This window comes from Pan paniscus, chromosome 8 (assembly GCF_029289425.2).
Source record: "Pan paniscus chromosome 8, NHGRI_mPanPan1-v2.0_pri, whole genome shotgun sequence".
NCBI classification, from domain to species: Eukaryota; Metazoa; Chordata; class Mammalia; order Primates; family Hominidae; genus Pan; species Pan paniscus.
In genome coordinates this window covers 15,557,138-15,583,751 of record NC_073257.2, presented here as the reverse complement: position 1 = coordinate 15,583,751, position 26,614 = coordinate 15,557,138, and the positions used below count along the sequence as shown (strand labels likewise).

Sequence of the window (26,614 nt, the reverse complement as noted above, 5' to 3'; positions counted from 1 at the left end):
GACAACCTTGCTTGGTCTTTCAACACTGTTGGGGGAAGGTGGGGGTGACAGTCAGGGATGGGAGGGGTGAGACAGAGATTTAAAAAAAAAAAAAATCAGACACAGTCCCAGAAGTCAGGGCCAACGCTGTCACCTGCTCTTTGTCTTGCCAACTAGTTTCCACGGCCAGCGCCTTCCACACATCCCAGGAGCGGGAGCTCAGGCTTCCGTGGCCACCCCCCTACCCCCATCCACACATCCCAGGAGCTCAGGCTTCCGTGGCCACCCCCATCTACACATCCCAGGAGCTCAGGCATCCTCCAGATTAGGAGAGGTCCCCCACACCCCCTTCCTCAGACAGGGGAGCACCAGCACTTCTGGGGAAAAGGTGTTTATTTTGGGTCACAAGTGTGAGATTTCTCACTTTAAAAATTGTAAAAGCAGGAGCTTCATTTTATCCCAAAAGAAATATTTCCTATGGCAAATGAAGAATGAAGGGTTTCTATCAGGAAGGGAAAGGTTTTTTCCCCACATTTTTTCAATTTTATTGACACGTATAATTTTACATATTTGTGGGGTACATGTGAGTATCTGTTGCATGCACAGAACCTGTAATGACCAAATTAGGGTACTGGGGTGTCCGTCACCCTGGGTATTTTTAAACTTCAACCCATTCAGAACATTTCCAGTCTTCTCCCCCAGCTGCTCTGAAATACATTAATACAATACGCTGTTGCTGACACAGCCAGCCTACTCCGCTATCAACACTGGAACCTACTCCTTCTATCTAAGCATATGTTTGCACCCATCCACCTCTCTGCATCCCCTCCTGTCCACACCCCCTTCCCAGCCTCTGCTATCTATCATCCTCCTCTCTACCTCCATGAGACCAACTAAGGAAGGTAAGCATGATGCCAATCAATTCATTGATAAGTTAATGGTTTGTTTATTGGTATAGTAAGTCAAGCTGTAATGCTCAGGGCTGAAACAAGGGAAGCTAAGATCACATGCTGATATTTCAAGCTCAGAAGGGTTGGCCAGTCTGGGTGCAGGAACAGGGCTGCTGACCGGGGGCCATGGGGAGATGGAGACCCTCGGGCACCTGAGCTAAGCTTGGGGGCCGGTGGCGGGGGTCAGGTGGCACAGGCTCCATGGCAGCACATCTGGGAAGACCAGAGGCTGGATGCTGATGCTGTTCCAACACCCCTTATCCTTTCAACATAAAAGGGCATCACTTATCTGACACCTTTTGACTGTGTTGTTTTTAATCATGGAAAAAACTAGTGATAAAATGATCAGAATTATTCCTAGCCTTTCTTTAGGGTGTGGACTATGACAAAGACAGCTCTGATATTGTTTACAAACAGCTGTCCAGAGCAGAACCAAACTTTAAAACAAACAAAAAATTAAGATAAAAGACTTTTTTCTTTCTCTTTTTTGACACAGTCTCGCTCTGTCACCCAGGCTGGAATGCAGTGGCGCAATCTAGGTTCACTGCAACCTCCACCTCCTGAGTTCAAGCCTCAGCCTTCCAAGGATTACACCACGCCCAGCTACCTGTTGTGTTTTTAGTAGAGACGGAGTTTCGTCATGTTGGCCAGGCTGGTCTTTAACTCCTGACCTCAAACGATCCATCTGCCTCAGCCTCCCAAAGTACTGGGACTACAAGTATGAGCCACGGTGCTCGGCAAGAATCTTAAGTGAGTCATATTTGAAGAGCTATAATAATATGAACAATTTCTGAAATCTGCAGAAGAATATTCAACAACAGGATATGAAATTCATGAATGAAACCAAATGCAAGGAGCCGACTGTTTTCTGCAGCCACAGTGGCAGCCCTGGATTAACCAACTGACTTGCCCCAGCTTGGTTTGGACCCACCAGAGCCAGGGTAGTTTACCCTGGGCACGGCCTTTGGGTCAAAGCATCTGATATACTTAGTATCATCATCTCCAAGAAGCTAAAGCCATTTGTAGGCTTCTAAAGAAAAACCTTAGCTTAAGAGAAAAAAGAAAGAAGCAACAATTGGTTCACCAGGTGGAAAGGAATGGGTTAACTGGCAAACCCTCCCTGAGTCTCCCTGGAATGCAGCCCAAGGCTTGGCATGCTTCACACGTAGGCTTGGCCCAGGTTTATAGGAGCGCAAGCAGCGGCCAGACAGCAGAGCTCCGTCGATGAAGGCCAGGCTTTCAGCAGAAACGCCACTGTTCCCAGGTTAATACTTTCTTCACACATGCACTACTAAAGGAAAAAACAAACCCCTTTAATTAATAGTAACCTGTTTAACTGTCCTGGTCTGTTGGTAACCTAGAGAGCTCTAGGTTAGAAACTAGAGTATAGGTGAAAAAATCTGTTGGATAAATTACTGAGTCATACTTAAAAAAATAAAACATAATATCCCCTCAATTTGAGCCCAAATAAGTCTAGAACAGTGGTCCCCCAAAAGAGTGATTTTTCCCCCATAGGACATTCGCCGATGTTGGAGATACTGTAAGGACATCTTTGACTGTCATGACTATGGGGTAGGTGGACACAGGGGTGCTGCTCAGCATCCTGAGATTCAAAGGATCCCCCACCAAGAATTGCCCACCCCAGATGCCATAGCCCTGACACTCAGAGAGAAGCCCAGCCTGTGGGTATGACGCAGAGACCAGGCCGGGGAGGGGGCTGGGCCTCTTCAGTGCAGAGCCATCTATGAATAGATGTGTTCAGGTGCAGACCCCGTTTCCCTACCTGGCCACACACCCATGGAGTCAAAGGCACGCGCGTCTCATCCCTGAAAAGCAGTCAAACAGCTCCTCTGCCCCGTTAGTCTCAAGACTTTTCCAAGTCCTTTCTACCAGGGAGACAGGAGGGCAAACACCATTTCTACTGCACAGATGAGCACACAGAAACGAAAGGTTGATTTATGCATCCACAGTCACTGGAGTACGTCCTGCAGGCCCACGATGGCTCACCCAAAACCCAGGACTGAGAGGCAGGCCAGGACTCAGAAGGCTTGGGATTTTAAAAAGCAGGTTTTCTAATGGCTTAAAAATATTCCATTGCATATATACGCCACATTTTATCCACGCACCCACTGATGGTCACTTAGACTGATTCCACATCTTGATACACAATGGAATATTATTCAGCCAATAAAAAAGAATGAATCCTGTCATTCCGAGCAACATGGATGGAACAGGCAGAAATTAGGTGAAATAAGCCAGGCACAGAAAGACAAATACTGCAATCTCTTACTCATACATTTAAGCTTAAATAAAAAATTGATCTCATGAAGACAGAGTTAGGATTGATCTCATGGAGACAGAGAACAGAATGATGGTTACCAGAGGCTGGGAAAAGTAGAAGGAAGCAGGGGTGTAAAGAAGGATGGTTAATGGGTAAAAAACAGTTTGAGATAGAAGGAATAAAATCCAGGGATGAGTGATACTATGGAGCGACTACAGTTAATAATGTATAATGTTTAATAATATATAATAATGTTATACATAATATATAACATTGTATACGATATGTATAATACATATATAATTCATATTATACATAATGTATAATATATACATAATATACATTCAAAATAATATTTCAAAATAACTAAAAGAGTAAAATTGGAGTGTTCCTAACACAAAGAGATGATTGTTCTTGAGATGATGGATATGCTACTTACCCTGATTTTATCATGATGCATTGCATGCTTGTATGAGACTATGACATGCATAGAACTCCCCCACAAGCCAGCAGCCCCACTGCTGGGCATATACCCCGAGAAAGGGAATCGGCAGAAAGAGACCTCCACACTCCTACATTCACTCCCCATCACAACAACCCAGTGTGGAATCAGCGCCCGTCAGCGGATAAATGGACAAAGAAAACGTGGTGCACGCCCACAACACAACACCGTTCACCCATAAAGGAGAAAACCCCATCATTTGTGGCAATGGGGATGAAAGTGCTTTACTGTTAAGTGAAATAAGCCAGGCATATGGGCGTGGTGGTTCATGCTTGTAATCCCGGCACTTTGGGAGGCCCAGGAGGGCAGGATCACCTGAGGTCAGGAGTTTGAGACCAGCCTGGCCAACATGGTGAAACCCCATCTCTACTAAAAATAAAAAAAATTAGCCAGGGGTGGTGGTGGGTGCCTGTAATCCCAGCTACTCAGGAGGCTGAGGCAGGAGAATCGCTTGAACCCGAGAGGCAGGGGTTGCAGTGAGCGAAGACTGGGCCATTGCACTTCAGCCTGGGCAACAGAGCAAAACTCTGTATTGAAAAAGAAATAAGAAATAAGCCAGGCATAAAAAGAGAAACATTGCCTGTTCTCACTCATACGTGGGAGCTAACAGAGTTGATCTCATAGAGACGAGAACTGCAATTATCAGAGGTATGGAAGGGGAGGGGTGGGGAAAAGAAAGGATAAAAGGGAAGAAGACTATAAATATATTTATTACTGAACTCTATGCCCACAAATAGTAAAGATGGTAATGATATATGCATATTTTACTTCAATAAAATAAATTTTTAAAAATCACATGTACCCCATAAATAGGTACAACTATTATGCATCCATAATAATTAAAAATAGAAAATGTTTTAAAAAGCAGTGAGTGTTACTGCACCCATACTCTGGGCCCTTGGGAGTGCACGGCATCAAACCCACCCCTGCAGAGAGAGGTGGGAGCCGTCACCTCGGCTGGTTGACGGGATCACCCCCAGGCAACGCGCTCCAGGTCAGCCGGGGCTTTGCTGCCCAGTTAGGAAAACACTCACACATTTTAGTGTGTTTTCTATCTTAGAATTAAAGACTTGGAACCACCCCAAATGCCCATCAATGATAGACTGGATTAAGAAAATGTGGCACATATACACCATGGAATACTATGCAGCCATTAAAAAGGATGAGTTCATGTCCTTTGTAGGGACATGGATGAAGCTGGAAACCATCATTCTCAGCAAACTATCGCAAGGACAAAAAACCAAACACTGCATGTTCTCACTCATAGGTGGGAATTGAACAATGACAACACATGGACACAGGAAGGGGAACATCACACACTGGGGCCTGTTGTGGGGTGGGGGGAGGGGGGAGGGATAGCATTAGGAGATATACCTAATGTAAATGACGAGTTAATGGGTGCAGCACACCAACATGGTACATGTATACATATGTAACAAACCTGCACGTTGTGCACATGTACCCTAGAACTTAAAGCATAATGTAAAAAAAAAAAAAAAAAAAAGAATTAAAGATACAGGATTTTTACATCTGTAACAGCAAAATGATGATACCATAAATGGATTCAACATTTATTGCTACAGCTGGTTATAGAACCCACCACTCATACAAAGTCCTGGTGGTCTGAGGGTCCATGAGAATTTATGTTCCCAAGACACCCAGAGGTAGGCTGATGCCCGGACTACACTGGAGGAAGGTGAAGAAATGGACCCGTTCACTAGGATTTCCCACCTTCTGGGGCAGGTGGGGAGGGTGCCAGAGAGGTAATTTGGGCTCAAATGAGCTGATCCCCAGGCTGCTCCTATCTCCCTCAGTAAGATAATTCCAAAAGCCTGATCATTCTTTGTGCCAAAATTCACAAACAGTCCATTCAGCTCTGCTCCTAGACAGCTTCGAAGGTGCCACTTACTATAAAAGTTATCATAAAAATTAGAATTCCCCCAAAACACCATTTGCACACAAGGATTCATTTTGGCCACATCTCAGCAGAATTGCAGAAATTCCTTGAATTTCCCTAAAGGAAATGAGATCTCAGAGTCAGAACCCCTCCTTCCCCACCGAGGGCAGGGGCAGGAAGAGGCAGTGTCCCCGCCGGACAAGGTTATCCAGACAGCACCTGCGGCCATGGAGTCACATGGATGAGCCTCAGAGCCCCAGCCCTCCCAGCTGAGACAGAGAGAACATATGGAGTTTACCTCCCAAGAAAGCCCAGGGCCTCTAAGCCAGGTGAGGTGCCTCACACCTGTAATCCCAGCACTTTGGGAGGCCAAGGCGGGCGAATCACTTGAGGTCAGCAGTTCAAGACCAGCCTGGCCAACATGGTGAAACCCCGTCTCTACCAAAAATACAAAAATTAGCCAGGCCCGTAATCCCAGCTACTCAGGAGGCTGAGGCAGGAGAATCACTTGAACCTGAGAGGTGAAGGTTGCAGTGAGCTGAGATCACACCACTGCACTCCAGCCTGGGCGACACAGGGCAAGACTCTGTCTCAAAAACAAACAAACATCAGAGAAAGCCCAGGGCCTCTGGGGTAGGCCTCCCAGTGTGTTCCATACCAACTCCTTAATTCTGGTACATACCACACAGACAGCAGGCACAGGTCTGAGGACATCTGAATCCCACCAGGAAATAGACGGGCGACTACAGCACACAGTGACCAATAAAAATCAGACACCCGACAATCGCCACAAAAACACAACCCTTACATCAAGTGAGATTAAAGTGGGCCAGGGACTGCATCCAAGATTAGGCGCTCACACTCCCCTCGGCCTCACTCCCCACCCCTCCCCAACTAACAACATTCAAACCAAACACAGTGTGCGCTTAGTTTAGTGCAGGGTCCCTCGGCCTTGTTTCTACCAACATTTGGGTCTGGACCATTCTTTGTGGGGTGTGGTCCTGTCCATCGTAGGATGTGCGGTGGCATCACTGGCCTCTCCCCAGTACATTCCAGGGGCAATCCTTTCAATAATGGCACAATCAAAAAATGCCTCCAAACACTGGTAAACGTCCTAAGGGGGTAAATCACTCCCTACTCCTGGCTAGAGGCCAGGGGTCGGGGACCGAACTCTGTTCCTGGCCCTGAACATGCTGAGTGGTGACGCGGAGAAAGTGAACTAAGATAAGTCGGTTTATCTGTGAAATAATAGAAGTGATTTCCTTCCTTTCCTCTGCACCCAGAGTCCCTGTGAGTGTTCAGGCCGCCACTTCTGTGAGGGAACTAACTTCCACTCAACACACAACAGCGTCAGGGCCGCAGGAACAGGAGCAGCCGTGAAAATCACAAGGCATCCTGGGAAACATTCTGTGAACTACAAGTCTTCATGAATTTAAAAACATTTTGCGAATTATAACAGAAAAACCACCTCTCAGGATACTCCATCCCCAAACAGCTTTTAAAACCACATTTCTGTATTAAGAGCAGCTCTCAGGACGGGTGTGGTACTGTCTCCCAAAGTCCAAGGCAGATCACACCCACCCTCTCCCCCGCCCACCCAAAAAAAGGCAGAGGGAACAAATTTAGTATGCACATGTATATGCTCCAGCAGCAGCGGAAACTAAGCTGGCCTTCGTCAGGTGCAGGTGACCACCACTTCTGGAAGTCTGTGTGCAAATTCCAGCGCTGGGGGCAGGGTGGAGGACAATGCTGGGGAGGGGGTGGAGGACTGTGCTGGGGAGGGGTTGGGGGACTGTGCTGGGGAGTGGAGTGGGGGACTGTGCTGGGGAGTGGAGTGGGGGACTGTGCTGGGGAGGGGTTGGGGGACTGTGCTGGAGAGTGGAGTGGGGGACTGTGCGGGGGAGTGGAGTGGGGGACTGTGCTGGGGAGTGGAGTGGGGGACTGTGCTGGGGAGCGGGTGGGGGACTGTGCTGGGGAGCGGGTGGGGGACTGTGCTGGGGAGCGGGTGGGGGACTGTGCTGGGGAGCGGGTGGGGGACTGTGCTGGGGAGGGGGTGGGGGACTGTGCTGGGGAGGGGGTGGGGGACTGTGCTGGGGAGGGGAGTGGGGGACTGTGCTGGGGAGGGGAGTGGGGGACTGTGCTGGGGAGGGGAGTGGGGGACTGTGCTGGGGAGGGGAGTGGGGGACTGTGCTGGAGAGTGGAGTGGGGGACTGTGCTGGAGAGTGGAGTGGGGGACTGTGCTGGGGAGGGGTTGGGGGACTGTGCTCGGGAGTGGGGTGGGGGACTGTGCTCGGGAGTGGGGTGGGGGACTGTGCTCGGGAGTGGGGTGGGGGACTGTGCTCGGGAGTGGGGTGGGGGACTGTGCTCGGGAGTGGGGTGGGGGACTCTCCCGGGGAGGGGGTGGGGGACTCTCCCGGGGAGGGGGTGGGGGACTCTCCCGGGGAGGGGGTGGGGGACTCTCCCGGGGAGGGGGTGGGGGACTCTCCCGGGGAGGGGGTGGGGGACTCTCCCGGGGAGGGGGTGGGGGACTCTCCCGGGGAGGGGGTGGGGGACTCTCCCGGGGAGGGGGTGGGGGACTCTCCCGGGGAGGGGGTGGGGGACTCTCCCGGGGAGGGGGTGGGGGACTCTCCCGGGGAGGGGGTGGGGGACTCTCCCGGGGAGGGGGTGGGGGACTCTCCCGGGGAGGGGGTGGGGGACTCTCCCGGGGAGGGGGTGGGGGACTCTCCCGGGGAGGGGGTGGGGGACTCTCCCGGGGAGGGGGTGGGGGACTCTCCCGGGGAGGGGGTGGGGGACTCTCCCGGGGAGGGGGTGGGGGACTCTCCCGGGGAGGGGGTGGGGGACTCTCCCGGGGAGGGGGTGGGGGACTCTCCCGGGGAGGGGGTGGGGGACTCTCCCGGGGAGGGGGTGGGGGACTCTCCCGGGGAGGGGGTGGGGGACTCTCCCGGGGAGGGGGTGGGGGACTCTCCCGGGGAGGGGGTGGGGGACTCTCCCGGGGAGGGGGTGGGGGACTCTCCCGGGGAGGGGGTGGGGGACTCTCCCGGGGAGGGGGTGGGGGACTGTGCTGGAGACCGCGTCTACTGTGCTCATTCCACATCCCTGAGCAAGGGGCAGCCGCTGCCAGGGCCAGGGTCCAGGCAGGGAAACTCAGGAGGGCAATCTGACCTTAAAAACACCCAAATATAAAATGATAAAAACAACAGCCTGGGAATGCTACAGCTAGACCCTCTGTTAAAATTGCCCAAATCGCATAAATACAAACAATAACCACGTAACCAGTTTAATTGAATAAAAGCAAACAACAATAACGAGAACAACAGAACCTCTTTCCAGCAAATGATAAACAAATGGATACACAGATAAATGAGCAAAGAATAGTAGCAGCAACCATTTCACCAAAGGGAAACATGGCTTAGAAAGCAGACAGGGGAATCCTGCCAGTGCTCAGAAGGCCGCCGCACACAGCGGCACACAGCATCGTCATGGGAGCTAGAGCACCGCCTTCCCTGCGCAGGGCTGGGACGAGGCTGGACAGGTTTCAGGAATTACTTAGGCAAGAAGCATCCCAAGCCATCATGATGACTGTCCCTTTTAGCTCAGTCAGTGCCTGATATTAGGACCAAGGTATTAAATAATACAAAACATCAAATCGCTTTGAATATTAACATAGATCTTGCAGTGTTACAATAGCTTAAAAAACGGGGAGAAAGCTAAATAGTGCAATACCACGAGAATGGTGGAATACAGGGTCCATCATAAATGATGAGACATCAATTCAACGAGACAGTATGTTGACATTCAAAGCAACAGTTGGCTGGGCGCGGCGGCTCACACCTGTAATCCCAGCACTTTGGGAGGCCAAGGCAGGCAGATCACCTGAGGTCAGGAGTTCGAGACCAGCCTGGCCAACATGGTGAAACCCCATCTCTACTAAAAAACACAAAAATTAGCTGGGCATGGTGGCAGGCACCTTAATCCCAGCTACGTGGGAGGAAGATGCAGGAGAATCATTTGAACCCAGGAGGCGGAGGTTGCAGTGAGCCAAAATCAAGCCATTGCACTCAAGCCTGGGGGACAAAAGTGAAATTTTTCTCAATAAAATAAAATAAAATAAGTTAAAGCAACAGTCGTGAAACCTACGTAGTGAAAAGTCATGACATAATCGTAAACAAAAAACACAGTATACAGAACGTGTTTGCTGTACTTTTCCTAATGTGTGTGTTTCTTTCTGGTGTTTTACATACGTCATACTGAAGGAAATCAGACTAAAACACTAATAGCCATTTTGGAGGCATTAAGTGATTTACAAAAATACCTTCTCATTTTTAAAGCTATGTTTTATAAATTTAAACATTAAATATTTTTCCTAATAATTTCTGAAATCAATACTGTGATCCAAACTCTATTGGTGCCTTCCTTTCAAATACTTTTTAGTCTTAAGTTGCCAGGACTTCAAAAGTGGCAGACAGGGAGTCACTCCTGCTATTTAACACATCAGCAGACACTAGGCATCGTTTCCACTTTACATGAATGATGAAAAGCTCAAAGTGGCTGTTTTTCCTCATTTCCCTAAATGTGTATTCAAATTCAGCCTACATTGGAAATTAATAAATCACTTCTACAGTAGTAAGAGCCTCAGACAAATACAACCAATCAACCAATACAACCAATTAGAGATCATTGGTTGATTTCTAATCCTATAAATCAACACCAGGAAGTTGATATCAACATGGCCTTTTGTGGCTGGGCACAGTGGCTCACACCTGTAATACCAAAACCTTGGGAGGCCAAGGCGGGTGGATAGCTTGAGGACAGGACTCAGACCAGCCTGGCCAACATGGTGAGACCCCTTCTCCACTAAAAATACAAAAAATTAGCTGGGTGTGGTGGTGGGCACCTGTAATTCCATCTACTCATGAGACTGAGGCAGAAAATTGCTTGAACCCAGCAGGTTGCAGTGAGCCAAGATCGTGCCTCTGCACTCCAGCCTGGACAACAGAGCAAGACTCTGTCTAAAAAAGAAAAAAAAAGAAAAAAGAAAATGGCTTTTTGGGCTCCCTCTCATCTCCTTTCTCCTCTTGCCTAACAAAAAACTTGCAGACCAGGCATCAGTCCCTGCAGACCAGGGGCTTCTGTGGGCTGAGGAAGGGCCCTGGCTGGCAGGCTCTTGCTCCCCTGCCCGCCTCTTCGGCTGTGCTCAGCACGGGGGAGGCAGGGGTGAGTGAGCGCCGGTGACTGCAGGGCTCTGGGCAGGTGGAAGAAGGGCGACAGGGGATGAGGGGCAGACACTGACCTCGTAGATGAAGTACACCTTGGCCCCCACGTAGATACCCATGCGCACCACGGCACGGACAGCAGCGTTCATACCTGCAGTGGAAACAGGAGCAAGAGTCACTGAAGAGCCCGGGGCAATTCTGGCTCTGCCACTAATTACCCATGACCATGGGTCTGTTTCCTAACCTCTCAATGCCTCATCTCCTAATATGAGAAATGGGTACACACACTCCTCTGGGATTAGGGTAAGGACTAAAAGAAACAGCCAACGTAACGCAAGGTACCCACATGCCCAGGCTGAATCAAAGAGCCCAGGGTACTTTCTGTTCAAAACATCACTGCCTGGACTTGGTACGAATTTGTAGGCCACTCCATTCAACCGCAAAACGAAGTACAGAATAGGGGTTTATTTGCAGCTAGCCAAATTCTGTGTGTGTGTGATTTGAGAAGGAGATGAAAAATGGAGTATCGCATCACCAACTACCACTGTAAAAAAAAAAAAAAAAAAGGCAGTGGGCTTCAACAGAAAACAAGTCATGCAATTCTATTATCAGTAAAGTTAAAATAAACCAGCATATTACAAATAACCATACCTCATGAAGATAAAGGGAGGCCCCCCTTGAGAAGAACAGTGTTATACAATGTATCATCATATAAGTCTTTTTACAATGTATCATCATGTAGGTCTGTTTACAATGTATCATAAGTCTGTTTACAATGTATCATATAAGTCTGCTTACAATGTATCATCATATAAGTCTGCTTACAATGTATCATAAGTCTGTTAGCCTCCACCTAGCTCTCCACTGCCGCTGGATTTGGGGGAGCTGAAGCCACTAGTGTCTCGGAACCACCTCTGGGCCTGGAGGGTCTGTCTTGCTGTCGTGGCTAACGAGCACAGGCCCATCAGGAGAGGAGTGAAAAGGCACGAGGGCCGCACCCACAGCCATGCAGCGCTGCTGCTTAAGGATGAGGAACACCTGAGCCTTCAGTGCCTTTGCTCCCAAACACACCTGAGAGCACCAAGCTTCCTCCTCTGCAAAGTTAAATTTCAGAAACAGCTGTCAGAACTAAAGATGCTGCAGTTCGTGGGCCATGAAGCCAGTGATGTTTCCAGTCAATAAAACACAAATGAAAGGACTGTGGTCCTGCAGGGCCATCTGTGACAGAGGCAGGCTATGTGCACTTGGACGGTGACCGGCTCAGAAGATGCTTAGAAAAATCTCCAATTACACTGGGCCAGGTCGGCGATGCTGGAGTCACCATTGCCTCTGAAAGTTGACAATTCTGAATGAGAATATCTATTTGGCTGAAAAACCTTGGGGATACATATTTTAGAGGTAAATGCATGTTTACTATGTATCTAACATATGTATGCATATATATATTACATAGTCTTATTTACTTTATATTCAAACCTAGCTTATAACACAAAGAATTCGAATGACCTGCTGATTAACTAGTGGCCATCTCTCAAGAACATCAAACTCAGCATTTCAAAATGCAGGTCATCTCACCCTGATCATTTCCTCCTCCTGCTGTAACCTCTCTCTTGCCGAACAGCACAACTTTCTTCTCTGTCGCTGGCACTGAATGCCGCTAACACCCTCGCTGACTCCTGCCCATACAGCTAACACCTGCTCCCAATATTACCCCCGAATCCCTGACTCCCTCTGACATGAGCCACCTGTGGCCAGAAGGATTACAACAACTTTTTCTCTTTCATTTGCTTTTATGCAAATAATTTATGAATATATTGTTCTTGTTTAGAAAAAAAAAACAAACGAAGTAACAGCCACATGAGCCCCACCCCGTTGGAGAGCTGGGTATGGGGACAGTGCCTTGCTGTTGGGCTGTGTGAGTTTCACACTTGTTATTTCTTTCTACACTTTGACACTACGTCCGAGATGTTTTCCATACCAGTTTCAATATTCTTTTTTTTTTTGAGACGGAGTCTCGCTCTGTCTCCCAGGCTGGAGTGCAGTGGTGCAATCTTGGCTCACTGCAAGCTCCACCTCCCAGGTTCACGCCATTCTCCTGCCTCAGCCTCCGGAGCAGCTGGGACTACAGGTGTCCACCACCACGCCCGGCTAATTTTTTGTATTTTTAGTAGAGACGGGGTTTCACCGTGTTAGCCAGGATGGTCTCCATCTCCTGACCTTGTGATCCACCCGCCTCGGCCTCCCAAAGTGCTGGGATTACAGGCGTGAGCCACCGCTCCCGGCAATGTTCTCTTCTAAAGCACAAATATGACCGCGTTCCTCCAGGTTCCCAGGGCTACTGGAAGAAAACCCAAGTTCCCCTGAGCTCCCAGCCATGCCTCAGGGACCTCTCACCTGTCTGGCAGCACTCGGAGGCTCCTGTTCCTGAACCTTGGTGGCAGTCCCACCAGCGCTCTTGCTCGGACGCTCTTCCTCCTCCAACTCCTCCTCGGCTCTGGCACCTCCCAGGAAAAGGGCCTGGCTTGCCTCCCACCTGATTCCATTTATTCCTGGCAGGGCAGAGCCTCCCACCTGATTCCATTTATTCCTGGCAGGACAGAGCCTCCTGCCCCCGTGGCCTCACACCTGTGGAAGGTCCTCGCTCATCTCTCCCATGGCTGGGCTCAGCAGTGCCTGGACTCTTCAACTCGAAGGGTGGACGCACAGCTCTGGTTCCAGGACCTTACGCTATGGTCACTCTAATGGATGAATTACCCATCAAACACAGCCCGTACCAACACTAGGAAATAGGTGATGCAGGAGCACAACTAAGACCCAGTGGCAGCCCCTCACCCCTGCTCCTCTTCCCCCCCTGCTCTCCGAAGACCTCGTTCCCACTGGTCTTTCATAAAGGAATGATGAAGAACTCGGGGATTTTAGGAAATGTTAAGTGGAAAGATATAGCAGAAGGAATAAAATTCTTAAAAGCTGGACATGAGGCTGGTCACGGTGGCTCACGCCTGTAATCCCAGCGCTTTGGGAGGCCAAGGTGGGCAGATCACGAGGTCAGGAGATCGAGACCATCCTGGCTAACATGGTGAAACCCCGTCTCTACTAAAAATACAAAAAATTAGCCAGGCGTGGTGGCGGGCGCCTGTAGTCCCAGCTACTCGGGAGGCTGAGGCAGGAGAATGGCATGAACCCGGGAGGTGGAGCTTGCAGTGAGCTGAGATCATGCCACTGCACTCCAGCCTGGGTGACAGAGCAAGACTCTGTCTCAAAAAAAAAAAAAAAAGCTGGACATGATACACAAGGTGACCCCAGGAGACTCCTGTGCAGAGTAAAAATGCACCCCAGCACTAAACTCACTCGCTGAAGTCCCTGCTGGATTCTCCCCACCCCCACTCCGGGTTTACCTGCACCCACCTGGAAAGAACAGTGACACCACCCCACAGCAGGAGCTCACCATCAGCGGCCACGGCACCCCCATGTAGCTGGGCTGCCCCCGGGTTTCACAGGTGGAGAGGGAGCCTGGGAACTTGCATTTCTAGCAATTTCCAGGTGATGGGGGCACCACACTTTTAAAGAGACACAATTCTAGGTCCTGAAAGGACTTCTATTCACTTTGGTAGGATGGAGCCCTGCATTGCAAAGGGCTTTTATTCATGTGTCCTCCTTGAGCTCAGGGGCTGGCAGCACTCGGTGGGACCCAGTAGGACGTCCCTTGCTGACTGCAGACCCACAGCCAGAGCCCTGGCCTGGATGTTTCTCACAGGAAGCCCACAGAGCTCCTGACACCTCCCTGGAGGGATGAGAAAGCTGAGGCTCTTAGGGGGATAAACTGATTACTGGAAGGTAACAACATTAGTAAGCGGTGAAGCTGTAGTGTAAACCCTAGTCTTATTTCATTTTAACTTTCAAGCCTTCCTAATTTCCTCTATTACAATGCCTGTGCCTCAGAGTCACCAATGGGAACTTGAAGGAAAATAATACCTGCTGAGGCCAGATGCTCACTTAATTGCCTGGGAGTGCAGACTGTTTAGTTCTAAGCCCTCCCTCTGAACTTCTGAACAGTGGGGACTGCAATTCAGCTGCCTCCTGCTGGGCCCTGCAAGGTGAAACCTGAGGAAGCCCCAGGGACATTCAGTGAGGGGTTTGGAGAGAGAAGAACACTGGTGGATGAAAAGCAAGGGGGAAATACACCAGCATTTACTGGAGGGCTGTCACCCACAGGACAGGGACAAAGACGTGCACACCTGCAATGCGGGCAGACGTGCACACCCGCAATGAGGGTTTTCACAGCCTCACAACGTGGGCTTTTGGCCTCACAGGTAAACGTCACCTGTTTCACCATTTCCTTAGGGCTGTCCGTGGGCCCTGGCACACAGCCATTAAGGGACAAAGGGCAGTTTCAGAGTCTTTCACTCAACACTCAAGCCACAGATTGTCCAAATAGCTCAGGCATCCTGGGGCTAATCCATCTGGTTTTGTTTTGGCTTTGGGAGCCCAACCCAAGGATTTCCAGGAGAAAATAGCATCTTCCTACCAAAGAAGAACCTTAACATTTGGAAAAACACCGCTTTGTAGTTTGCAAAAACCCCAGTTTTCAGGGAAGTGAATATCTTGTCATGAGAACCAAAAATAAAGTTGGAGATAATGAGGGAGCGGTTTCATAGGAAAGATCTGGTCATTACTCTGACAAATTATTAAATCACTTTCTTCATATGCCGTACTTTTTAACAGCTTCTTACTAAACCACAGTGCAGGTAAGAGAGTCACAGGACGGTTTCTTCCTTGAGTCAGAGTCATCCCTGGCCCACACCAGGGCCTAGCAAGCATGGCTTAGGTCACCCTTATTTCCTGGCTACTTGGAGGAGCTGGATTTCCCAGTTTACAAATCTCAGCTTCCTGGGATTCTGCTCTGATAAAATCTAAATTGTATTTTTTTTTTTTTTTTTTAAGTAAGGAATAGGCCGAGCACGATGGCTCATGCCTGTAATCCCAGCACTTTGGGAGGCCAAGGTGGGCAGATCACGAGGTCAGGAGATCGAGACCATCCTGGCTAACAGGGTGAAACCCCATCTTTACTAAAAATACAAAAAAAAATTAGCCAGGCATGGTGGAGAGCGCCTGCAGTCCCAGCTACTTGGGAGGCTGAGGCAGGAGAATAGCTTGAACCCAGGAGGAGGAGGTTGCAGTGAGCCGAGATTGTGCCACTGCACTCCAGCCTGGTGACAGAGTGAGATTCCATCTCAAAAAAAAAAAAAAAAAAAAAAAGTGAAGAATAGATGAACTCTAATGAAATAATCTGGGTCTATCTTTTACCTCCTCCGTTGTCTGGAGTAATAAAGCTCCCTGCCTCACCCTCTCTCACAGCACTCAGCCACTTTTCCTGAATTTTCCCACACTCCTGATCACTCACTTAATTTCAATGCATAAATTCTTTTTGAGAAATAAAGTCAGTTTGCCGACTCCTCCCGCTGCTTTGTTAGAAAATGAGCTTACACCGCGCTGATCTCACTACTGCTGCCAAAGTTCCTTCTAGGGGTTTTTCCTTTGATAATGTAGGGATTATGTAGGCATGGGGAGGTGGGATGCCAAAGGCGGATTCTGTCAAGGTGCTGTTCCCTCCCCACCCCTGCCGGTTCAAAGTCATCGAACTGGGGGGCCTCTCTGACCTCCTGGACTGTGCAGACACCGTGTCTTCTAGTAGGGTCAGGGGAGGGCTGGAGATAAATCTGTAGGGCTCTTCACTCAACCACCGGCCCACTGTCCAGCTCGGGTGCCCCAAGTGCCACCTCTGCTGGGCGCCGTGTGGATGCATCGGTGACAAGACGGGAAGCCTCTGGCCCTGGCGGAGCTTGTTCCGATCAGGAGAGACCCGAAAGCATGAAACACAGTGAACAAATGCATGATGCCCATGGATGGATGGCCATAAGTGCTAAGGAGAAAAATAACAAGCGGGGTGGGGGGTGTTGAGGGTGTGGAGGACAGGGAGGGGCTGCCATTGACAATCGGAGAGCCTGCAGACCTGCCTGAGAGTGACGTTTGGAGAAAGAAGGAAAGGGAAGAAGGTGAGGGAGGTTAGCCAAATGGACATCTGGGAAAGAGCTCAGGTAGCAGAGGGGCTGGGGCGGGGGCGCGGTGGCAGCATGCTACATTCCAGGGTCCTCTGCGTGGCTGGGACAGTGTCGGCCCTCCCCTGCACATCCCTCAGAGCCTTCGCAAAAACACCCACATGGGGACCTTCTAAATAGAGGCAGCACACGCCACCCATTGCCGTGACCACACTGTCCCTCAGAGGAGCCGCTGGCCACGTGCATCCCGTCCACATGGAGATGTGCTTTAAGCTTCTTTACACACTGGGTTTCAAAGACTTACTATGGAAAACAGTGTAAAATATTAATAATCTACAATAATTGATTGTTATCAAAATAGTGGGTTGAATATAAAACATAGTTTTTTGCTCTTACCAGTTTTTTACTTTTTTTTTTTTTTTTTTTTGAGATAGGGTCTCACTGTGTTGCCCAGGCTGGAGTGAACTGGTGCAGTCACAGCTCACTGCAGCCTCCAACTCCTGGGCTCAGGCAATCCTCCCACCTCAATCTCCCACGGGGCTGGGACGGTAGGTGTGCACCGCCACGCCTGACTAATTGTTTTGTATTTTTTGTAGAGACTAGGTCTTGCCATGTTGCCCAGACTGGCCTCAAACTCCTGGGCTCAAGTGATCCACCTGCCTTGGGCTCCTGAAGGGCTGGGATTACAGATGTTGAGTCTTGGCACCCAGTGTCCCCCACTCCCGGCCCCCTGCTCCGCCTTTCTTTAATGCGGCAACTAGATCATTTAAAATTGCATATATAACACAGGCCACCCACATGCAAGCCTCAATCCTGGGAGATTCTCCCGTTGGAGAAACCTCCAAGAAGCTGATCTGCCTGGATTTGCAAACTGCCCCACTGGCTCCAGAGGGAAGCGGCTCTGGAATCGGCTCTTCAATACTGCCCTTGAGTATACTGTGTACCTCTTGACTTTCCACCAGCACAAAGCTCCTTATTAAACGCTGACAAAAATTCCTTCCGTTCTGTTGGGAGCAGGCCCCCCCAAATCTGGCCATAAACTGACCCCAAAACTGGCCATAAACAAAATCTCTGCAGCACTGTGACACGTTCATAATGGCCCTAACGCCCACGCTGGAAGGTTGTGGGTTTATGGGAATGAGGGCAAGGAGCACCTGGCCCAGCCAGGGTGGAAAACTGCTTAAAGGCATTCTTAAGCCACAAGCAGTAGCATGAGATATGTGCCTTGAGGACATGCTCCTGCTGCAGTTAACTAGCCCAACCTATTCCTTTAATTCGGCCCATCCCTTCATTTCCCATAAGGGATACTTTTAGTTAATTTAATATCTATAGAAACAATGCTAATGACTGGCTTGCTGTTAATAAATATGTCGGTAAATCTCTGTTCTGGGCTCTCAGCTCTGAAGGCTGTGAGACCCCTGATTTCCCACTTCACACCTCTATTTCTGTGTGTATGTCTTTAATTCCTCTAGCACCACTGGGTTACGGTCACCCCGACCGAGCTGGTCTCGGCACATTCCAGGTGCCATAATGGAATTAATTAATCTCCTATTGATAGTTTTTTGCTGGTTTTCCCACTTTTTGCTATTCTAAGCACTGCTATGAAGATTCTCCTTTAACCCCCACCTGCCTGTGTCTGTTGCAGCTCACATGCTCTGCCTTCCAGCTGTAACAGCTGAGTGCCCATTCACCCCAAGCCCTGACACACTCAAGTCTCTGGGTCCCCTTGGCGGGATGTGTCTGTGGGCACAGGGCTGCCCTGCCACGTGCCCCACCCCATAACCTTCCATCTGTGGCCTGCTCCTTGTGAGACCCTAAACTGGTGGCCTCCCCTCCCCTCCTCTCCTCTCCACAAAGCCACCCTTATCGGAGACAGTCAGTCTGCTTCCCTCCACCTGCTTCCCAGTTTACCCAAGGCAAAGCCAAAGTCCTCCACTGGGCCACTCTCCTCTACGGACTCCTCCCTCACTGTCAGGTCAGGTCAAAGGGCCCCAACCAGAAGTTCCCCTGGGCCCTTTCATAAGACAGGAGCTTTTCTTCTCAGGTCGGGCTACAGGTACGTCGTACCCGCACCTCACCGCAGGAGTGACAGCTCCAGGCAGAAAGGGCCTGGTTCTTTTGCCAAAATCCTGCCCTGACTCACCCAAGGCAGTCCATTAACATGCACAATGATTACAGAAACACAGAAATAAGGCTGGGTGCAGTGGCTCAAGCCTGTAATACCAGCACTTTGGGAGGCCAAGGCAGGTGGATCACTTGAGGTCAGGAGTTCCAGACCAGCCTGACCAACACGGTGAAACCCATCTCTACTAATGATACAAAAAAGATCAGGTGAGCATGGTGGCACATGCCTGTAATCCCAGCTACTTGGGAGGCTGGGACAGGAAAATCGCTTGAACCCAGGAGGCGGAGGTTGCAGTGAGCCGAGATCAAGCCACTGCACTCCAGGCTGGGCAAGAGGGCAAGATCCCGTCTCGAAAAAAAAAAATAAATAAATAAAACAAAAAAACACACACACACAGAAATAAAATCTTAATCATAGTAAAACACAGCTGAAAAGATATGAAGGACTGACTCCCTGAGGCTACTGCATGCCACCCTTTCAATCATTTTCCATTCAGGAAACTTCGGATCAGATCATTTACATATGTACGTTTAGACAACGGGTCCTATATTAATGAATCTTCTCTGTCAAAATCCTGGTCAAAGTCAGAAAACAATCCCATGGGACTCCTGGGAGCATCTCACATTGGGGAAACCTGGAGAAGTGGAGAAGCTGATCTGCCCGATTTGCAAACCGCCCCACCGGCCCCAGGGGGTCCAGCAGCACCGGTGCCCTCCCCATGAGAGTCGGTGCCCTCCCCATGAGAGTCGGAGCCTCACTCAGACCCACATAGTCAGGATCTACACCTCCGCAGGCTCCCCTAGGCGTCTCTGGGCACACGGAGGCTGGGAAAATAAATAGCACATGGGCCCTGGGGTTGGGGGTCCCAGCACAGTCAGGCCTATTCTCTTTTGCCTCCTGAACACTTTCACTGTGGATATGTGTTAGGGAAGAGGGGAGGGAAGACAGAGACAGGGAGAGGAGACAGAGACTGAGTGATGCCTCCATTCTGCAGAGGAAAACATCAAGACCCTATCTCAGCACTCAGCACTCAGCACCCTGCTGACCCAGACAGCAGGGCCAGGGCCAGGACCTATAAATGTCTCTGCCTCTCAGTGCTCTGGTCTGCCATGTGTCTGGCTGCCTCTTACATCCTGACAAGCACAATGACTGTAATTCCAAACACAGGACTGGGAGTTGGGGGTGAAGACGGAGAGAACCGAGGAGTGGGGAGGGAAACTGTAGCCTTTGGGCAGCTACTCTCTAATAAACAAAAACACAGCACCAGAAAGGGCTTGTGGAAAAGAAACACAAAATGGAACCCAATTACTGACATATGGCCCTCTGTTCTATATTCACCCGCACTTTCTTAGCCGAAATGCCACTGTGAACGTGCAATCTGGTATCCTTATGTTTGCCCTGACTACGTTACCGTATCTTCACCTTTCTAATTTTAATTGCTTCTGATGGCCCATCAGATTGGTAGAGCCCTAATTATTTAAAGAGCCTAATTCTCCCTGATAAAAGGTTGGAGTCCTGTATCAAAAGCTTTTAGCTTTCTGTAACCAAGGGGGAAAACATGCTTCTTTCGAAAGATGACAAAATGTCTAGCTTCGAAGGGTCATTCGAGTATGGCACACAAAACGGTCTGCATTCCCAGAAAATGATGCCATTACACAAATCTCCCACTGTGCCACAGGGTGACACCATCATTCCAACACACTGCCTCCCAGACCCAGTAATTTTTGCAAAATTAATTACTGCACTTTACACTGAAAAGATCCCATCAAATGATGTACGTGCACAGGAAGGTAAGGGGCCCAGAGCCGTGGGAGGCAAAATGGCGCTGTTCTCAGTTTCCCCTTCCACCCTACTGGGCTCCGAAGCCAGCATTGCTTCAGACACCAAAGGTGCCCATGTGGGGCTCAAGCCTGGTGTCCAATAAATATGTGAGTCATTGACCTAATGCACGTCCAGCCAATGGAAACCTCACACTTCTGACTTCGGTTTTAAGGTTCTAATCTTGAAGTCTTAACAGTTTACACATATTGACCTGAGGATATTGAATACTTTTAATTAGAGAGGGTTGAATTCCTCTAAAGGATTTCATGGATGCAGAAGACAGCTTGAACCCCTGGTTTCCTGCTCCTCAGTGGAGATTCCAGGCAGGAGGCAGGCAGCAAACACTTGCATTCCTGCCAAGCGCCAGGCATGGTGCTGGGCGCGGGAAAGACACCAGTGAAGACGCAGGTATGCGCAGCCCTGAACATCCCTGCTGCAGCCACAGGGCCCGGCCCCACCACGGAGCTCTGTGAACTCAGGGAGGCTGGTGCAACTCAGGCACCCCTTGCTCATGTGTAAAATGGGGATAAGTCATTGCCCAGGATCACTGAGGCCCTGCCACATAACAAAGAGTCATTAATGCTAGTTATTCTCACTAGGATTGGAAAGGTTTGTACTTACTCAATTTATGTGGACTTTCTATAAATACTGTATTGATATTCACCTCACCACAGGCAAAAAGGACGCAGCTTTCACATCCAGCCTACCCTAAGGATACACCTGGACTTCCCAGTACACTCAGCTCCACCAGGCACCAGGACCTGCAGAAGCCACAACCTGTGACTAAGACAATGAGTCACTCTTGGTGTGTGGCAGTGTTCTGTGGCAGTGGCGACTTAGTCATGGTAAGTCCGCCATTCAGAGTTATGGAGCTTATTTTAGATTGAGTGAAAATCAATTTAAGTTTCCAGACATGTCTTGGGACAACAGAAGACACATAAAGAGGCAGAAGAAAAGAAAAAAAAAAAAAAAAAAAAAAAAAAAAACAGCCTGAGACAGAAGATATCCAAACAAGTAGAGAAAACAAACAAACAAACAAAAACAGCCTGAGAAATACTTTCTTCATTCAAGGCCCGGGGAGTCAGGAATATAGAAAAGAGATTTTCAATTGTATCTTATAATTAAATAATATACACTCTACTGAGGGAAGAAAAAGCAGCCCATCACATAATATTGTTCTTGCCACCTGGACTCCTATCACTATAAAAAGGCATTTTCCGTTCCCCTAACAAAACCACCCAAAGAATATCTGTGTAATTTTGGGCAAATCGGGTTTTGCTCACTTTTGAGCCTTAACTAGATAAAGCAGCTTCACCAAGAAAGGCCCCTGAAAAACATGGTGGAGATGGTGGAGGCCTGACATGATGGCTCACGTCTGTAGTCCCAGCTCTTTGGGAGGCCAAGGCAGGAGGATCACTAGAGGAGGCCAGGAGTTCAAGGCCAGTCTCGGCAGCATAGTGAGATCCTGTCTCTACAATAATAATAATAATGATAATAATAATTAGCTGGTCATGATGGTGCATTCCTGTCTTCCCAGCTACTCAGAAGGTTGAGGCAGGAGGATCACTTGAGCCCAGGAGTTTGAGGCTGCAGTGAGCTATGATGGCACCACTACACTCCAGCCTGGGTGACACAGCCAGACATAAGTACTCTTTGTGGTCTACGGGAGAGTACAATATTTGGAATTAAGATCTGTTTTGCTCCTATCACAATCACGTATGCACCTCATGCCCTTACCTAACTTACTTTTCTTTCTGAGTCTTTCTCCCCACTTCCAAAATGAGGACATGCCTCTCTTGGGATCATGTATTTAGGCTTGGACATAAGAAGTGTAAAGCTCTTAGAATACAAAATGTTTCCAACAAATGGTAGCTATGGTCATCTTAATATACGGAATTTTACCATAATTTCACATCTGACAGAAAATTCCTCTGAAATTAATACGTGAATGTGAATGTGTTCTCTCATCTCTAGCTACAAGCAATAGTCTTCTATGTCAGGGAAAATCAAGTATTAATATAGAATCAGAATAAAATGGTAAAAGAATGGGGACACTCAGATATTCTCGAGGAATAACCTACTTACTGTAAGGGTTTGTAAATCTGTGGCAGCTAAGACCAGGCCCTCTGAGTACATCTGGAGGTGAACTTCCTTACAAGAAATGCATCCAAATGCTCCAACAGGTTCAAGATCGTATCACCGAAGCGTAAAGCTCTTTACAGAGTCTACAAAAAAATTGTGACCTCAGCTCTACCGGGGAAAGAGTGCCCAGGCGACCCGCCATGGCGGGCTTCCCCAGGGACAGCCCAGGTGTGACCCATGTGGGCTCGAGGCCACCATATTTGATGCCACCTGCAGAGCTGAGGGCAGCTGTCTCCTATTAACCCGAGGTTGCAGCAACCAAGCCGCGTTCCCCACATAATATGGCTTCCAAAGTATCTTTTTCCCCAGAAAAGAAGAGGCGTGGACTTACTAACCTTCAATATGTCTAATTCCTCCCAGGTGGCAAAACCAGGGTAACAGAGAACACCGCGATTCTGCCAATGTATCCTAATCTCACGTGCCTGTACACAAACTCCTGCGCATTTTAGCAAGCTTTTGGACATGGAGCTCAAAGGAATGATCCATAAATATTTTCCAATACATACAGTATCTTAATTTTTTTTCTTTCTAATTTTTTTGTAGACACAGAGTCTTACTATGTTGCCCAGGCTGCTCTGGAACTCCTCGGCTCAAGCGAGCCTCCTGCCTCGGCCTCCCAAAGCACTGGGATGACAAGCATGAGCCACCGTGCAGGGCCCACAGCACCTAAATTCCAAAATAACCTTGAAACTCTGACTTTCCACCCGCCCTGGTGGCTTCCAGAGATCAGTTCCTCTTCCTGTGCCAAAGGTTTCTTGTCTTTCGCGGCCCAGGTAAGGTCACTCAAGGTGCTCCCTCTGCTTCTGAAGGCCTTTGACTGAGAAGCCACTCTGGGTCCTATCCCGACCCCAAGGCGGCTCCATTCGTACCCGCACATCTCCGGGCCGGTTTAAGTCACGCGGGCCAGGCTATTTCCACTTCACTCTCCTGTTTCTTCAATCCCATCCTCTGCTGCATCACGTTTTCTTTCTCTGAGAACCCAGACCTGCAGGAGGAACGTTGATGCTGGAGTCCTTTTACTAGAATGCTAACGCCAGAGCACTTCCCAGGGGCGCTGCAAGGCGGGCTGCGGGGTGGGGCCTGGCGCTGCCACCCGGGTCTCCCGCGGCGGGCGCTGGGCCTGGGGAGGCTGCGCTGCGGGCCTGGGGAGCGCGCGGCGCACGGGTGTCGGGGCCGGGGCACGTGGAGACGACGGGCCGGGCATCACGTAGGCGCTCGTGGCGGGCGGGGCGGCGCCCACAGCGCCTCAACCTGCGGCACCCGCGCCCGCCCCGCGCGCTCAAGGGCGAAGGGAAGGTCACCCGCGCCGTGGGCGGGGGGTGCATCCCCGCTCCAACCCTGTGCAGTGCGCGGTCCCGAAACGGGAGGAAATCCGCCATCCGGGCCTTTCCACGCATCTGCGGCAGGAGGAACCGGGAAAACAAAAATCAAAACCCAGCTCGGGGCGCGCCGCGTCTCCAGCCTGCGCTATCGCTAAGGCTCCCAGGTTGCGTTCGCCTGGGAAGCGCCGATCTACCCGCCAGGGATTGCACGGATCGGGACGCTCCATCGTCCGGGCACCGGCGCCCCCACGTGCACCCGGGGCCTGGGGCGCGCCGAGTCTCCGCCACCTTCCGCTCTTCAATGTTAAATATCCTCCCGGCGCGCCCGCGTCCGTGGGCCCAGCCTCGGGCCCCTCCTACAGAGCAGCTTCCACATTGCAGGGGAGGGAGGCCCGGAGCCCGCGCCGCGGCGCCGCTGACATCCCGGAGTCCCCGCTTCCTGATCCTTCCCGTCTGCGGAGGCTGGCGGGGAGGGCCTGGGACCCATTTTGGTTTTCGTTTTTGTCACAAGCCGGAAGGCGACAGCACATGCGAGCGCAGGAAACCCTTTTTAAAAATCTCCCAGCGGAAACGCGAGGGGCTGCCGGACCGCCCTGGAGACGCCAGGCGGGAACCCCGCGCACCCCCGCCGCGTCCCGCATTGCAGCAGCCGGGACCCCGCCCACGCCGCGCGGGGCACGAGGCGACAGGAGGCGCGCGGGGACCCAGCCGTTTCTTCCTCGACATTCTAGGGGGTGGCGTGCGGCGGAGTTGGGGGGCGGGGGGGCACTTAGGAAGTGATCGCACTGTACCCACGCTTCGGAGGGGACGCCCGGCCCCGTCCTACAGCTCAGAGGCAGAACGACCCCCGAGGGCGCTTCAGGCGACTCCCTCTGCCAGGTTCCATTTAAAACAAAACCGAAGGTGGAAAGCTCACTGATCTTCCGGATGGAGGTTCCTACCGCCATGTCCCTTCCTCCCCCGCCCCACCGGGCAAGGACCCCGGGGCTGCCTCGCCGGCTCATGCCGCCCCGCAGGTACCCCTGACGCTTCCGGGCGCGGGCTTCTTCCCGGTTCTCCCCATCGCTTCCCCGCTCTTCTCCGCGGTTCTCCCCATCGCTTCGCCACCTTTCCCCGGGTCCCCCCAATCGCTTCCCCCCTCTTCTCTCCGGTCCCCCCATCGCCTTCGCCCGGTTCTCCCCAGCTCCGTCCGTCCCTCCCTCGCCGCCGGGAGGGGGGCGCGCACCTTGAGCATCCCCGCCGCTGGTCAGCACGCCGATGGCCTTGCCGGCCCCGGAGAGGTGCTCCAGGAACTTCCGCAAGGAGCCCTTGGGGGCCCGGGAGTCGTCCGCGTCCATGGCGAGGAGGCCGAGGGGAGCCGCTCGTCCGGGTGCGCAGCAGGCAATGGGGACCCTGCCCGCGCGCGCCCGACTCGGAACCACCGCCCCGCCCGCGCCCCCGCCCGGCCCCAGCGCCAATGGGCGGTGACGGGCGGGGCCCGAGCGTATGGGAGGGGCTGCGGGGGAGGGGGCGCGGGCGCGGGCGCGGGCGCGGCTAGGGGCAGGGGCCGGGGCTGGGGCGGGTATGGGCAGGAGCATCTACGCGGGGGTCGTCGTAGGTGGGGGCCGCGCTAGCGGTGCGGGAGGCGGCAGAGGCAGGGGTAGCGCCACAGGTGGGCGGGTCCCTGCTAGTGGGGCCGCATCGCAGGTGCGCGAGCCTCGCGGGTGGGCTGGAGGACTCTGGTTGGGGGCTCTAGAGATGACGGGAGCGCCACAGGTGGGGCAGGGGCAGCGTCCGGAGGAGGGGAGACCGCAGGGGGCCGGGGTCACATCGTTTGCGGGGCGCGCCAGGGCGGGGCGGGATAGAACGCCGGGAGCATCTCCCGGGGGGGCGAGGGAGACCGTGAGTGGGCGCGAGCGCCGGGGCGGGTGGAAACCCCGCAGTTGCGGGGAGCGCCGATGGCGGGGAGGGGTGGAATGGGGGCGCGGAGACCCCACCTGGACGCGGAGGCTCGCGGCAGGCCCGGCCGCTCGGGCCGTTGTGGGGGCCGAGCCCGGCCGCGCGCACAGCTTCTAGTGGCCCGCAAGATTCCTCCTGGGGCGGCGCTGGGAGCCTCGGGGCTCGGCTTCCTCGACCCCCGCCCCCGGGTTTCCTCTGCAGCCTGAGGTCGGGAAGGACGGACGGAGAGTGGATCCTCCAGGTGGTGGGAAAAGGTGAGCGCGGCGGGCTGGGCCATGACGAAGCTGCCATTTCCCGGGCCCATGGGGGCTGTGGTGCTCCTGGGCCCCCAGCCCCGCCCTTGGGGAGAAGAAGCCGTGGGGTGGAGGAAGGTATCGGGGCGCGACCC

At 51.5% G+C, this 26,614-nt stretch overlaps 3 protein-coding genes across 6 annotated transcripts in view; all 3 read right to left on the bottom strand.

Moving 5' to 3' along the window:
- PFKP (phosphofructokinase, platelet) overlaps window positions 1–25,779 on the bottom strand; it is a 71,891-nt gene extending 46,112 nt beyond the window's left edge. Inside the window, exons 1-2 of one of the 4 annotated variants that reach the window (XM_003827769.5) lie at window positions 25,514–25,779; window positions 10,900–10,973 (exon numbers count right to left, since the gene is read on the bottom strand). In XM_003827769.5, coding sequence (XP_003827817.1) covers window positions 10,900–10,973; window positions 25,514–25,625 — 186 coding nt within the window. In that variant the 5' untranslated portion in view covers window positions 25,626–25,779. Of the gene's footprint in view, window positions 1–10,899; window positions 10,974–23,835; window positions 23,853–25,513 lie in introns of those variants that run through there. The other 3 variants (XM_055092356.1, XM_055092357.1, XM_057298799.2) reach the window with 3 other exon arrangements.
- On the bottom strand, window positions 23,863–25,485 carry LOC129393170 (uncharacterized). The gene is made up of 2 exons (XM_055092359.3): window positions 24,577–25,485; window positions 23,863–23,951 (listed from the first exon to the last, which is right to left on the bottom strand). The coding sequence occupies exon 1, from the start codon at window positions 25,446–25,448 to the stop codon at window positions 24,645–24,647; it is 804 nt and encodes a 267-aa protein (XP_054948334.1). The 5' UTR covers window positions 25,449–25,485; the 3' UTR covers window positions 23,863–23,951; window positions 24,577–24,644.
- Window positions 23,976–24,583, bottom strand: LOC129393171 (uncharacterized). The gene has a single exon (XM_055092360.3). The coding sequence runs from the start codon at window positions 24,361–24,363 to the stop codon at window positions 23,986–23,988; it is 378 nt and encodes a 125-aa protein (XP_054948335.1). The 5' UTR covers window positions 24,364–24,583; the 3' UTR covers window positions 23,976–23,985.
- Window positions 25,780–26,614: the final 835 nt, after the last annotated feature.